The sequence below is a fragment of the Manacus vitellinus genome, unplaced genomic scaffold (genome assembly GCF_001715985.3).
Source record: "Manacus vitellinus isolate BGI_N305 unplaced genomic scaffold, ASM171598v3 scaffold_19_pilon, whole genome shotgun sequence".
Lineage (NCBI taxonomy): Eukaryota > Metazoa > Chordata > Aves > Passeriformes > Pipridae > Manacus > Manacus vitellinus.
In genome coordinates, this window is record NW_021939395.1 from 7,836,579 (window position 1) to 7,852,921 (window position 16,343).

Genomic DNA, 16,343 nt, shown 5'->3' on the forward strand with positions numbered 1-16,343 from the left:
AAGAGTCATGTATTTCAAAAGAGTGCAAGTAAGCATGAAAACTGGAATTTAAACATCAGGATGAGGATCAGAAGGAGTCTTGAATTACCACGTTCTGGACAATAAATCATATAGAAGTGGTTTCATGGGTTCCTTATATATCTTGAGTTTCAAACTGCTGTTTAAGTGTCAATACCTAGCTCACTCCAAGATCTGCAAATCAGATATTTCATCTTTAGCTTTTAGCTTTTGCATTACTGGTGGTACATGACTTCAAGGCAGATCCATTCTTCCTGAAACTTGTTTCACTGGTTGGCTGAGCAAATGACATGCTTCTCTTATTTTCCCCAACTGTCTTCTGGCTAAACCAGGGATGATCTGATCACGTAGGAGTAAATTCACCAATGGGCAGAATTTGATTGATATTCTCTGACTGGAGTAGGAAGTGATCAGTGAATGGCGTTTTGCTCTGTGCTATTCTAAGAATGTTCTAAAGTGAAATACTTTAAGATTATAAAAAATTAATTTTGTAAAAAGACTAAGGAAATATCAACCAACCTTCTGTTCTTTCCTCTGTGTAGAAATTCACTGGAGATTTTTGTGTTTATGCAAAATACACACATGTATATGATATACTTACATGCATAAAAATACTTCCTTTTTATATGTAGGGTTTATATTTTTATACACTGAGATTTGTGTGTATGCTGCCTGCCTACTGTGTGAATGAATAATTACCTATATGAAATTTTATACCTAAAATGTTTGCAACCTTCTCATCTCAATGACAGTTTGTATCAACAAGTTTCTTGATTAAATTTGTTGTTAAAAACAAACAAAACCAAACACTCCAGAGTATTCCCTTTTATCAGTTTTAAATTTGTCTCATAACAGTTTAATTTTGTGATCCACTGTACCTTTATTATGAGTGTAAATAGTTGCATACCTACTGACTTCAGGATGATGTTTCTCTATCATTAACATCTCGCTTCTCTTTAGACTACATAATCTGTTTAGTGTCTCCTCACACTGTTTTTTCCACATCACTGATCTAGTCATCTGTTTGTAAAATACCTTCTATTTTTCCAAATTGTTCTGAAGAATAAGTGTCAAGAGTGGAACACAGTATTCCACAAGATGTGTATGGGATGATTTAACACTATTTGCCTCTTTACTTTCTGTCCAGTTTGCTTTATTTTCCATGCTGTTACTGAAGCTGTACATAGAAAAGAAGTTTTTATTGAGCTGTTTACCGACATACCCAGGGCCATTTTCTGAGGACTTGGAGTTAATTTAGATCTTAGCAATCAATCTGAGGTACCTTGCATTTGCTGATCTGAATTTTCATCTGCTGATGTATGGTCCATTCACATACCTCTGCTGGACCTTCTTATTTTACGAATCGAAGGAAGTTTGCACTAACTTGTATTTTACAGGGTCAGTACTTCATTCCTTTCTAAATCACAAATACAATAACCCTGTTCCTGGAACAAAATCATACGGTGTTCCACAGCTGCTACTTTGAAGTGACAAATATTCTGTTTCTAAATATATTAAAAATAGATGTACCCTATCAAAGTTGGACTGTTCGCTTCTGTGGTTACATCTAGCAAACCAAGACAGAATAACATAATTGAAATCAATGGAGTTAATCCTATATCATGCTGTTGTAACTGGGAAAATAGATGGGCCCTAAATTTACCCCTAAATCTTTCAAATAAAGCCATCTGCTCAGAAGTTTGATCAGAACAGGTTTTAAGCCATCATCCTGGCAATAAAAGGAAAATGAATGATTCTGCGAGGAATACAGCTTTTTGTACATAAAAATGAAGCAACCTTAAAAATCTATTGACTTTCCAGTAGGTTAATATTTTCTAGTAGGTGACTATAGTCTATAAAAGTCAAGCCTGAAAACAGATGAGCGTAAGTTCTTCAAAACTGCTGTAAATTGCTGAAATTTGCCTGAATACTTACTGAGTGTGTAACACAATAAAGTCTGATATTTGACCTTTGAGGTCTAAGTTTAATGGGAACCTATAAATATACCAGCCCAATTTACAGACACACCCTACCCCAAATTTTACAATTCAGATGTGCACTGCTGTTCTTAAGACAGTAAAAGCCCTGGGTCAGTAATTTTTCCCCTGGACTTCCTAAGTATCAGAAAATGTGTGAAATACCAAGTTCTTTTCAAAATTCAAATGTTAAACTGCCTACAGAAAGTTTCCACCCATGTCGGATGGTCAAACCATGAGGTGTGAAATTCTCCAAGGAGCCCCGAGCTTCTTGGACTCTGTTTGAGCAGCATGAGGAGGCATTCACTGCCTTTGTAGTGCTGGCCCTGCTTTGTGAGTCTTTGTTCTGGCTTTATTTTCATGGGTATTTCACACTTTCAAAGAGTTATCTTCTAAAAGTCATTTTTTCTCTATTTGAAATTCTGAACTATGTAGGAGTTTGGCATAGGATTCAGAGCTGAACAGAGACTAATAATCTGTTTTCTTTCAAGAACCTGAATTCCCAAGAAGTTAGTGGGCTTGTTTTTCTTTGATTGTAAGTACTGTAAGTTTCAGTTGAGATATAATTATTTTTATATCTTATAATTACTATTATAAAAGCAACTGCACCTAGTCTGGAAAGCAAACAAAAATAGCTAATAATGAGTTCTGAATAATTTGGAGTCAGTTTTCAGAATGGTAAGAAAGTACTCACTGCAGCAATCTCTCAAACTTTGCATCATTTAGAAGGAAATTTCTTCTGTAGCAAAAAGTGAGAGAACTTTTTTCCATAACACCAACTCTTGCACTGATTGACCTCAAAACATAATTGGGTTTGGGTTTTTGTTTTAGTGTTTTTTTTTTTTCAAACGAGCGTCTTGATAAATCATTGAGTCTTTATTAAGGATGTCTTCCTGTTTGATGTTGTCTTTTGTTGAGGTTTCAATTATTTAATTACAGGTCTTGATATGAAACTAATCATGCATGCATCCGTATGAAGCTGGCATACTGACAGGATAAAATCATTAAACAGTCATTACTATAAACTGACATCGGCCTGTAATTTTTGCAGTTAACGGGGGAGTTGATGCTTGGTGAACAATCCAATTAAAACTGGCAACAAAAGACTTAAAATGTCAGCCAAATTGCTTTTTAATAGTCAACGCAGCCGTCACAAAACATAAACATTAAAGTCCCCATAGTAGCATAAAGCTTCATGGTGAAACAATTCTAGAAAATGAATAATAATTACAGTATCCTGAGAATTCTCTTAATAGATGTGCACTCATTAAAATACTTTGTTGGTTAGATTCATATGAAAAAGTATGTTTCCCTTGATACTTCTTTATGCATTTGTTTTGAAGGTTTTATTCGGTATTTTATAGACGTAATTTCTAGTAATATTCAAAAATGTGTGTCTTATTTACAATGAGTTTAAATAACTGTGTATAGATAAGCTTTGAGTGAAACAAAAAAATGTGTTGTGAGGTGAACTGAGGATACAGCCACAAAGAACTTTTATAGCCTGTTAATGCTGTAAAATAGTGTAATCTTTGTTAATTTTGAATTACTCTGGATTCCTCTTCCAAGTTGAGCAAGACTAGCAGGAGAAGCTTGTTGAACTTTCCAGCATGAAGTTTAACCATCTGAATCTGTGTCTGCAGCAGTGGCCCTATTGGCACTTGATAGATGCTCTGCTCAGAACTGCAGACGTGGTTAAGAGTGCAGGGCTCCTAAAAACAGACACCAGAGGGGAGTTAAAATTGCTAAATAGTTTTGTGGAACCAAACCATAGCCACAGTTTAGTGGAGAAGTAGCTTATTGGTATTTCAGAAAGTCTACACGTTTGTCTCTAAATGCCTAAATACGCATTAGAGAGACTGAATTGGAAGCTGTGGGTTTGTGCCTTGTGTTATGTTCGTTTTCAGGCATTACATTACCTGTTTCTGTGTTGTTATTTTGTCTTTCCCTACAGGAGTTTGACTTTTCTTTGAAAAATAATCGATTTGCTGTTTACCATCAGTTACACTCGTACCATTGTCTTTCCTCCCAGCCAGCTCAGGACTATAGGAGAAGTGTCAACATTGAGAAACAAAATGTTAGCAAACATCAATGCAGGAATAGATCTTTTTGTAGAAGTATTTGTTTTATTTGTGCATTAAGTTGCGAGGGACAGGAACTTGTTAACCACCTCTAGGGATAAAGGGCAAGAGTAGTTGTTCAGCTAATTCTACACTGAGGTATATCCTTTATCTAATATAGTGTCATTTAGATACCATGTAAAATCATTTGGTGAGCAACCTGACAATTACATGCAGCCTCCTTAAATAGTACCATGTAATTTTAAAGGTTACCAAGACAAAATTGATGCTAACTATTCTACAGCTAAGGTTACCGTTCTTTTTGGGTTTTTTTAAAAAAAAACTGTTTCCCTTTTTAAAACAGTAATTCTCTGTTTGATAATTTGAAATTATTCTTTAATTTCAAATTTGTTTCTAAAGCAAAAGTTCAAAAGGACAATATGTGTTTTGAAACTGTAATTCATCTTAAAGAAGTTTTTTTCTTTTTAAGAAATTTGTCAGCTGAAGTTTGTGAAGGAGAATGTAAGTGAAGCTGAAGGAAACAGTTTGGTTTCCTGTGAGCTCGCTACCCTGACCAACAGGGAACTAGTAAGGTTGCTGAGAAAAATCTGTCCTACAGTAATTTATGTTTTAATTGCAAATTGGTTTGTAGGTCAGACTGCTCTGAAGAGAGGATAGCGTGGGATGCATGTACCTTGATTTATTTTATTTTTTTTAAATGTTGTCAGTGATATTTCTTGACCTGTACTAAGCACACGTGCTTGCTGCTTGTCAATTCATCAACTGTGGTTAAAACCAACCTCCACTAAAATGAAGTGGAAGTTTCTTCTTGACTGAGCAAGACTTAGTGATCATATTCCTAATTCACATAACAAGTTTGAATGTATACCTAGTCATTCAGAAAGAGCCAGATAAAAGCATTAGAGGTTTCACCAAAAACCATTCATTTTATTTGTTGGTATCAAGGTTCTGTGTAAGGATTTTGCTCATTCATTATCCAAAATGACTAGCAGGAAATGGTAGCAACAAACAACTCTGCTACCCCATTCAGTCTACAGAGAAAGGAGAATTGCTTTAAAATTAAATCTCAGAGAATACAGCAGAAATCATTTGTACAGAGCTGGCACAGGGGATACAGATTTATAATCAGATGCAGCCCAGTGAATTCTGGTTGAACTTTGTAGGTCAGGGCGTGTTTGTCCTGAACAGCTGACTTTGAGCGAGCTGTCTTCTACTTGTCTACGCCTGTAGAGCAAAACCACCCAGACAGCCCCAGCACTGCTCTGGTCCATCACTGCACCACCACTACCCCTCTTCCCCAGGAAGGCAGGGAAATAGCCTAGAAGTAAACAATTCTATAGAATCTGCCCAAATCTGCTTTAAAATCCTCAATGCCATGATATGGCTTAAAATACTTTTTTAGCTTATTTCAGTGGTGGCCACGTGTGGTGCTCCTCTGTATCCTCCAGCTGAGGTTGAGCTCTGCCTAAGGCTTTAATACCTCACCCTTACAGGCATCACAGTCTGTTTAACTGGCTGCAGTGCTAAACAAAGTTTAGTTGCACAGTCTTCTGCCAAGAAAAATACATCTTGGTATTTATTTAGAAAACACTACTACTTTAGCATTATTTTGACGAATTTGAGGTAGATATACATACAGAGGGCCAGTTAAAATGTTTACATATTATGGATGCATTTGACAGCTTTTTCTTCCCCTCCACAGGTTATTATATAACCCTAGGTAAGTGAATTTTTTAATACTCCCTATAATTATATAACAGTCACTGGAAATATATGTAAATATGTTTGTATCAAGCTATTTAATGTCAAGGGGAAATCCATAATAAAAACACATAGAATGCAGTTTTATTGAATAAAAGAGATCTTCATTTTTCTCTATAAGCTAAAAACATGTTCTTCAGAATACTATGAGCATAGAAAATAGTCTATATTGCTTCCCTCATTAGTATCTTTCTAAAAGACTTCTCTTAAAAATGAAGTAGATGGGAGTAGAGACAATTCCCGAATGATCCAGAAGAGCTTCAAGCTTCTACATCTGTAGAATGGTATTGATCATAAAAATGGATCTTTTCAATTATACTCTGCAAAATAATGTCAGGAGACCTTCTGGATGTCTGGTTTTGACAGGATAATCCAGAGTGCAGAGAGTTAGGTGTCCTGAGCAAAGCTTTTATATATCCAGGTGGGAGAAACTGGAGTATGATTCATCCTTGAACTGAGAAAGTTCAGGTACTTCCACCATGAAGTAAACTTATTCTAAGTTTGCAGTGCTGCCAACAAAGCACTAGCTTTGTCTGAGTTAAAATAGATAGAAGATATGCTTGGGATCTTGCCCCCAGTAATTTCAGGGCTCATCAGGGCTTGAGTTTGGGTCCTGATGTAACTGGCAGGTTTAACCGTGATTTAGGGCTTATCATATATTTCTGTAGAATCACAGAATAGTTATATTTATAAAAAATATGAATAGGCAAACTGGTCTCTCTTGTCGCTGAGCTTTAAGTTGAACAGGATTCTGTACTTCAGGCAGCTGGTGGGACTCATGTCACTGTCCCCATCCTAGAGAAGACAAGTACTAAAAGGGAAGAGTTTTCACCTCAACCCTCGCAGTGCAGTGATCTCAAATGCTGCAGGGCTTTATGTTTTTTGGGTCTGTAACAGGGCACGGCCTCAAGCAGTCTTTTTTTCCTGAAAATGTTGCAAAATAACAGAAACACAGATGAAGCAGGTAAGAGGCAGGCAGGGTGGTGACAAAGTGGTTTAATATGTCCATATTCATGATATTTCCACTGAGCTACTGGGCTAAATACACAGTGTATTTCAGTATGATTTATAGTTGCTAATTCCATTACCCATAGATCCCTTTCAGAAAGCCCTCACAGCTAATGAATTTAATAACACAAGGGCCAAAACTTGAATATTTATCACCGCCGAAAACCATCAATAACCGCGGAAACATTAATTTTTACAACCATGACTGCTTGCAACCTATTTTACCAATCATAAACTGCTCTTTAATCAAAATCTGTTCACCTCTAAGGTCATCAAAATTTGCTGCCAGGCTACTTGTAAGTGCCTGGCTTTTGCAAACCTAGATGATAGGCTTACTCTGTAAGCTGTAATCTCTCCCGCTTTGTTCAGAGTTTTAGAATAGTGATTGTACCGTCCCCTGTGAGTTCCCACTGATAGAAGTTACAACTCATGATATTGACTGAACCCACCACTTTTAAGTAATGGCAGAAATTACACATTCTTCTGAAAATATCACCTCTAAGCTGGCTGGGAGCTGTCAATCTTCACTCTGTCCTTTGAATGTCGTGTGATGTTAATTGTACCAGCAGCTGCTTGATCTACTAAACAAACCACTGGAAGCCTCAGCTGGTTGTTTAGGCTGTTCCCTCAGTCTCCATCAGAACTGGAGCTGCTTTTCTTCTGCCTTCACGTTTTGTCCTTGACCCGTGTGATTCAGCCACCAAGAAACCTGTCTTGTGTTGGCACTGTAGTGATTTCAGAGGGTCCTGTCTCAACTGGGTGGGTATTAGAGAGAATCTGACAGATGTATCATCTGCAGCAAAGGAGAGGGAAGGGACTGAGCAGGGTAGTTTCATTGCAAATTTTTCATATTAATTGGCATAAATGTGAGCATTTCACATAAATGGAATGTTTTTCACATAAATATTACGCATAGAGTGCATTAGTATTTAACAGCTATATGAAGAAGTACCACAGAACAAAGGTATAATTCAGGCAGCTCAGTAGAATAAGAGCACCTCAGGAGCTCTTGCTCTTCGCTCCCCTCTGGCACTGTTTATTTTATGTGAACACACATCAGTGTGTTTATATTGTCAGGTGCTTCTGCATGATAACATTTAACCTTGCATCTCATCCTCAGTACACAGCGTTAGAGCCTGAAACTCGTTTCTGGTTACAAACTACAGCACAGAGAGAGACAGTGCAGTGTTTATGACCAAAATTATTCTACTTCAGCAATCAGGCTCCCAAGTTAAAACGCTGAGTGATGGAGTTAATTAAGGAGGAGTAGTGCTGTTTTAGTTGCAATGTTCTACAGATATAAGTGCCTCTAAAGTGAGGCAAAGTTTGTCAGGAAAGGTAATGTCTTTCATTGTACCAACCAATACAGCTGCAGAAAAAAAGAGTTAACTTTGGGCCCACAAGCCCTTCTTTGGGTTTGGATATATTAACATTTCTATCATCAGAAAAAGCAAAAACACTCCCCCACACATACTTTAAAGAAAGAGTATATCAGTCTTATTTCAAGAATTGTATAAAGTAAAACTGACAAGTTAAGCATACAGTAGAAACACGACAGATGCCAGAATTTTTTGAAATATTATTATGCCAGAATTTTTTAGAATATTATTAAATGCATCCTACCCACAAAGTTGGAAAAGGTGACAGTTCCCCAGGGATCTGCCTTTCCTCCTCTGATTAGTTCTAACCTCCATTCTTTTGCCTGAAAGATTCTCATCTTTCTACAGCTGAGTCCAGAAATAGTTGTTTACACAGACCCTTTTGAGACACTTCAAATTTATTTTCCAAAACACTGAGATCTATAATATTTTTTTCACTTTTATCATGCCACTAATTGAAGTTTTACCAGAAATGGAGCCCAGTAGCGTTACCATCCTGATATGCAACAAGAATGGCAAATTACTGGCAAATACAGGAGTCCTGATAATGCAAATTCCTTCTGCTCACTGTTGCTAAGGGTTTTAAGGGATTAATACTTAATATCGACATCATATGCAAGTAATAATGTCCACTTATACTATTTGATTTGTGAAGATTTTCTAGTAGTTAAGTAATATAGCATTTGGTGTTAGAAATGGACCAAAAACATAAATTAAAATAATGGGAAAATCCCAAGCTCATCTAAGTCTACCTAAATAAATATGGACTTCAGAGGGAATTTTAGCTGAGTTTACCATGACAAGAGATTGTATTAAGCAAAATTAAAGAAGCAAAACTTTCACTTCCATAAAAGCAACAGTGTTTTAAAGAGAGACCTGTTGGTGATGCTCCCATCATTCCTTTTTACTCTGGTGTTCAAAACTGGGTAATTATGGTTTTATAAAGTTTCCTAGAGTGAGGTCCAATATGAGTGTTTACAAAATACAGTTACTTGGGTCTTACAGGACAAGTTTTGACTTTTAATATAAAAACAGAAAAGGAAGTGATGCCATCATAAGCAGTCATTACTGTCCATGTAGCTTCTGTGCAGAATAGATTTTTTTTCCTTACACAGTAAGACCATACCACATGCAATGTGAATGTGTTTTAAAGAGTTGAATTGCATCATGTTTCATTTTTAAATATGACTAAACTTGGAAATGCTGAAGGAGAAATAAGTTTCTGTAAGCAGTAGGAAATTGTTAGAATTCTTATTTAACCAAATCTCTTTTTGTTGAAGTGATCCACAGATTATGAGTGAGAAGCTGTTATCGTGTATGTGCGTAATTGTAAGAGATTCAAGGGAATTGAACATATGTGATAGTGAGAACATAAAGGAAACATTTAATGGAATCCATATGAACACATTGGACTGCGTGTTATACATCACTTCTTTGACATCATTACATTATTATAATGTAAATCCAGCTGTATTTTATGCTTGTTGACAGCATTCAAAGTACATGGCATAAGACCTCTGTTAATCTTTCTTTGGCAATGAAGTACTTTGTTTCCAGCACAGCCTAAAAAATGATAGACAGGATTCATTCTGCTCTTAGAGTGGCAGCGTGGTATGAAATTCTATACATGGCTTTTTGAGGGCACACTTGTAAAGCCCCAGACCCTGATGATCCCTGGGTGTCCCTCCCTTCCTCAGTCTGTTCTGGACCATCCCAACCTACTCAGCAAGGAAAATCTGCTGCAGGGGAAAGCTCAAAGCACTGTGGGCACAAGTCAGTACACTGTGGTGGGAAGTAGTACTGGTCTCTGGAAATCTCTGCATCTCTTTTATCTCATGTGTAAACTTTGAGTCCATTTAGTTTGTAAGTTTTCATTACAATATAAACTTTATTTTGCATAAAACCATGAGGTCTGTGGAATTTTTTAAGGATGTTTGGTATTTCATATTCTGGGAGATTTATTGTGAAGTAAGGATGAAAAAATTCATATACAGCAGAGCAATAATCTAAAGATAAGTTGCTATTAAAGGTACTGGTAAGATACTTTCATATCCTAGTGATATGACAAAGTTCTCAAAGCTGGGCCTGCTAAATGTTGAGCTGTTTCAAAAGGAGGTGGTGGAGCCACCACCCCTGGAGGTGCTTAAGAAAAGACTGGACGTGGCACTTGGTGCTGTGGTTTGGTTGACATTGGTGGTGTTGCACTCAGTGACCTCAGAGGTCTTTTCCAACCTAATTGATTCTGTGATTCTGTTTGTTTATTCTGTGCTAATTAGCTCTAGTCTTAAGCATTCAGATTCTCTGTCTTCCCTGCACTGAATCTTTTCCACTTCTTTTCCACGTGCTGATGACGCTCCTTCATCTCTCCTGTGAATACAAGCTGAGAGTTGTGGTTGTTGAGCCTGGAGAAGAGAAGGCTCCAGCGAGGCCTTAGACACCTTCCGCTATCTAAAGGGGTTATAAGAGAGCTCAGGAGGGACTTTTGACAAGGGCATGGAGTGATAAGTCAAGGGGGTACAGATTTAAACTGACAGATTAGATATTAGGAAGAAATTCTTCCCTGTGAGGGTGGTGAGGCCCTGGCGCAGGTTGCGCAGAGAAACTGTGGCTGCCTCACCTCTGGAAGTGTCCAAGGCCAGTTTGGATGGGGCTTGGAGCAACCTGGTGTAGTGGAAGGTGTCCCTGCCTACAGTAGGGGGTTTGGAACAAGATGGTCTTCAAGGTCCCTTCCAACCCAAACCATTCTGTAATTCAAAGACTGCTTGAAAAACAATCACAGACTGATTTTTAACTGAGCAGTAGTATCCCCATAGAACCTTTAAATAAACTCTCTGAACATATGTTGCAATTTCATTCATTAAATAATGGATTGCCAGCTAATTCATACTCAGCTGAGACACATCCAGTAAAAAAAGAAAAATTTAAAAATCCAAACATACCAGGAAATAATGAATTCAGGAACTGAAAAAGTTAAAATATCTCAAAAGCACTACAGGTTGGATGCAAACCTTTTATGGTTCATTGAGTTTTAGTATATTCTCTCTGATATACTTCACTTAATAACAATACAGGCTATTGTAGTCTTGTCAGTAAATGATAAAACAGTTCAATTACCCCTTCCTTTATATGGATCCAAAAACTATAGTAAAGTATATTTCAAAACTGTTAGGAAAGTAGTTCTGCCAAGGCTTGGCTAATTTTCAAAACTAATTTTTAATCATGTGCTAACTAGTTGATTAAGCTGTTTATTTCATTTTTGTCAGTCTGTAAAGCAATTTGGCTACATGTTTATGATTGCAATAGCATTTTAGCCTGACTCTTAAGGAAGATGAGTTTATGTTAATGCTGCTCTTATCCATCAGTCTGTGCATCCAATACCTTTTGAACAGAATGGCAGAGCTCAAACAGCATGGCAGTGTCAGGGGATTGTCTGAGTTAACTTCCCACTTTCTGAAAAACAGAGGCCTACTAAAAAAGCAGGATCTGAATTACTGCATCTCCTGAAACAAAAAGCAGCTGAAGAGGAGCTGCTGAGGTCTGTGCTCCATAACTGTGGAATACCATATACAAATTATTTGGCATATTATGCCTTTTTAAGAGTTTAAATGATTTTGCAGTAAGTTATTTTACAGACTCTGCTGTTTATTTAGAGTCTTGAAGAAGTGTGTGAATATTTAGATTTAATGCTGCTTTATCTCCCAAGCAACATTTTTTGTGATATAAAGTTAATGAGATATAGACTTAGTTTCAAACAAAATAAAAACAACTTCGCCAAAGTAGAAAGTCTGTAACAACTAATTGGAAACTCAGGCTGACTCTCAGCATAATGAGTTTGCAGTGCTTCACTGAAATGAGGGTCTGATGCAGAAGACTTTTTAAATCACCAAAATACTCAGGATCTGATGTGAGGTTTTTTGTGATGCCAGTAGCTGGACAAAAGGGTGACAAGTGTGATAATTAAAAAGGAATCCCCCAGGAAATCTGATGTGTTGATGTATTGTGATAAATTACGCTGGGAGGTATAAGGTACCCTACCAACCAGAAAGACTTTATGGTTCACAAAGCAGAACCAGTCTGTTGCATAGAAAAAACTAAACTCTTTGTCAGATAATTGTGTGCTATTGGCAGGATAGGGACAGGACACATAAAGGAGGAAGAAAGGAACTAAAAGATGTGTTGCCATATGAATTATACAGGTTTTCTTCCCATTTACCTGGAGAAGCAGTTACCTTGGCTGTTCAGCATTTGCTGCACAGCTTTTGATGTACCTTGTAGAGTCCAACTGTGTGTCCTGGCAAAGATCAGCATTTTTCTAGCAGGACAGTGGCTCAGTCATTAAAATGTCTTGTCATGCAAATTATAGGTTGTATAATAAACCTGCGGATTTTCTGTAGAGTGGATTTAAGATTGATACTTTAAGTAAGGGAATGCCGTTGATCAAATACGTGAGGATGCTGGACATCAAATATTATGTCCAAGATTTGGGGAGCTTTCAGTTCTTAAATAGCAGGATACAGGATTTACTGAGATTAATTATTATATGAAAGTGCCTTCGCAGATTATTTTGGAGCCCTGGACTGTTGACTCCAGTGATTTAATTTACCGAGGTCTCCAATTTTCTAATATGCTTAGAAATGCTTTTCTGGTGTATGCAAACTAATATTACAGCATAAACCTTAGTGCAACTGTAAGAATGCTACCTTGATAAAAGATCAATGAAATTAAAAGGATTAAGCCCGGGCCAAATCCGTGACAGCTTTGCTTACCACAGCATAGGAAAGCTTATGTGGAACACTGAACAACCTTGTTTCTCCAGTTGGGGTAAATTGTGACTGTCACAGAGAAAAAAGTGCTTTTTCTCCGGAAGCCGTTCCAAGAAAGGAGGGAACACACTTTCATCTTTCACCTTGAAGACACATCATGTCATAATTTAAAGAAAGCATGTGTTGTAAATGGATGGCAACAACAGTTCCTTGCAGGGAATTTTTGCAGGTTCATCAGAGCTTCACTCCAGCTGGATTTGTGCAAATGTAACTGGACATCTGCTGAGGTAAAAGGGAGAGTGAGGGTGAGTACAGAAATGGGATAAAGCTGCCTTGGACACTGAGGTGAAGTAGCTGGAGAAGTTTCAGGTTAATAACTTCACAGTTCACTCAATCTAGCAGCAATTTTTATAAGCATCTTCTTTGCAAAGTATTCCTTATTGTTCCTTTACAAGGGAATTTCTTGCCTCACTTCTCCATAGCTGTGTATCTTGCTGTAATGAGAGGCTTTGGAGGCTCTTGTGGGAAGTAGAGAAAACAAACTTTTATTGTCCCTTGAACGTACAATTATGCTGTCTTTGTGTCTGCATTGTCCTTTGCATGAGGATTCAAGACACCTTAGAGCTGAGTGGCAGCACTAGCACAGGGCAGGACAGTGCAGCTCCAACCTCCCTCTGGGGTCCTGGAGGATGAGGACAGCACAGGTAACAGGGCCTTGGGTACCTGCCACATTTGTCTTTGTCTCCTCAGTCTGGCCCAGTGGTTGTGAGCTCCTTGCCAGCTCATCTGCCTTAGAACCTTTTCTCTGGCTGTCTGGATCATCAGTGTTTCAGAGACCTTTTCTCAGCTCCCATTTAAGAAATGTAATAACAGACTCGCAGAAATGTGTTAACCTTGTTTTATGAAAGATGTTTGTTAGGGTGCAAAACTAATTTTTATACTGTTTTCACAGATGTTCTTAGATGAGAACTATACTTCATGAAATCAGCTTGTATCTGTGCTGCAATTCAATGTCAGCTTGATTTATTTGTTCTTCACCTTACTCCCCCCAAAATCCTATGACAAATTAAGTGAATGTTACACCTTCTTCTTTTTCTTTTCTTTTTATTTTTTGGTTTCTTTTGGGTTGTTTGTTGTTGTAGAACTACAGCACTGTAGGATGTGCGTCTGTATCTGGTAGTCTCTGTTTCAGTAGATCGTTATATTTAAATTATTTCACATGTTGCAACTTATTTTAGAGGAAATAGGGTTAACAACATGATAAAGCACAATGCTTTATTTCCAATAATTATTATATCGTGGTATCATGGAATGGTTTGGGTTGGAAAGTACCTTCAAGATCATCTGGATCGAACCCCTCTGCCATGGGCAGGGACACCTTCCACTAGAGCAGGTTGCTCAGACCCGATCCAACCTGGCCTTGAACACTTCCATAAATGGAGAATCCACATCTTCCCTGGGCAACCTATGCCAGTGCATTAGCATCCTCACCATAAAGAATTTCTTCCTAATATCTCATCTAAATCTGTCCTCCTTCAGTTTAAGACTTTAGTCTCTTTTTATTCATTTATTTTTTTTTGTAATTAAGATGAACACAAATGAACCACTAACTGCAAAAACGACATTCAAACACTGTCTTCATCTTTCTTCTTAAATAATAACCCTCTGTGGGGTTTCTGTGCTTTTCCCATGTTGTTTCAGATATGCCAGGTAGCCCACATAACCAGTTTACCTTCAGACCCCTCCCACCACCGCCTCCACCACCTCACGCCTGCACCTGCGCCAGGAAACCGCCTCCCACGGCCGACTCTCTCCAGAGAAGATCTATGACCACCCGCAGCCAGCCCAGTCCTGCTGCCCCAACTCCCCCCACCAGTACCCAGGACTCAGTGCATCTCCATAACAGCTGGGTCCTGAACAGCAACATCCCGCTGGAAACCAGGTACAGACCAACCTTTGGTGCACAAAATATCTCAAGCGCTGGGGAGGGAGAAAAGAAAAAAAAATAAAATGGGAAGGTGGCCTGGCAGTGCCATGAGATGGTGATGGGCAATTACAAGCTTGTCATTCAGGACATGCTGGTGTGTTTTGATTTGAGCAACCATGTGAGGCCTTATTTGCTTGGTTCGTATGGATCGTTAATACTCATAAATGCACGTTTTGCAAAGTTTTGGGAGATGTTGATTTCTTTAAGATGTGTGGATTACATGAGTATTTTGTGGTTGTTTGCAGTCAGGATTTGTGCTTGTGCATTTGTCTTGCTCTGCCACATTCTCCCAGGACCATTTTGTAATCAGCAAATAGAGGTTTGGTTTAATCAGTGCACTCTGGCACTTCTGGAGTCGCACAGAGTCACACAATGGTTAGGATTGGGGTTGGGGTGGGAAGGGACCTCTGGAGCTGATTTCGTCAGGCTGTAGGTTTCCTGCAGATTAGGTAGGAAATAATACTAAAATAATATTTTCCTCAATGCATATTTAAATACTTTATTGAATCTATACACAAAGAATGTAATTTGATAATCATTTGGTAATGGAGCAATGATACAGGCCCAAGGCAGGTATTGAGCATGGCAAGCCTTACCCTTGGGAGCTGGGAAAGGGAGGTTCAACTTTAGGATCATTCACAATTTACATGAATAATCTACTCTGAAATATATTTGATCACAAACACATTCTATATTCAGACAACCTGTATTTCAGTACTCAAAGTTCTGCACAGTCTCCTCTGACTTTTTTGCTATAATAAGCTTTTTTGTTTGTTTCTTTCTTCCTGATAAGTATTAACTAATTTGATGGCTTTCAACTACAGTGTGTTTGCTGACTTGATTTTTAAAACAAGACTTTGATTTTCTTCAGTCCTCTTCATTGTGAGCAAAACACCAGGAGGTTTTAACTAGGATTTCCTTTAGATTTTGGCATGTAAAGTGCATGACTCTCTGTGAAAGTTTTGTTTGCTGAAGCAGGAGAATGTCTAACATCCACCTAATTTGATCCAGAAAATAAAAGGTATTACACATGGAAATGTTTTCTTTTTAAACACATATGTCCAAGGTCCAGTTATCAGAATTAATCACTGAAACATAAATTTGGTTCTCTTTTAAAATGGTTGTTTTTATTTTATTACAAAACTTAATTTTAATATCCATCTTTAAACACTTAACTGCTCCTCATCAGAAGTGTTAAGTTTTAGTTCTGCTATTAAATTGGGATTGAAGAATACGCCAATTCATTCTGAAATAATACTTTCCTTATTTATCTTAAGGACAAATCTCAAAAAGAATCAAGGAGGATGGAAACTTTTCTCCAAAAGAGAACATAAACAACATTTTAGTTCAGCTACTCCTTCTAGAGCTAA

The 16,343-nt window shown here is 37.7% G+C and overlaps 1 protein-coding gene across 1 annotated transcript in view; it reads left to right on the forward strand.

The window, feature by feature from the left end:
• TENM1 (teneurin transmembrane protein 1) overlaps window positions 1-16,343 on the forward strand; it is a 230,263-nt gene that overhangs the window by 63,100 nt on the left and 150,820 nt on the right. Inside the window, exon 3 of the mRNA XM_029959106.1 lies at window positions 14,688-14,928. Coding sequence (XP_029814966.1) covers window positions 14,688-14,928 — 241 coding nt within the window. The remainder of the gene's footprint in view (window positions 1-14,687; window positions 14,929-16,343) is intronic.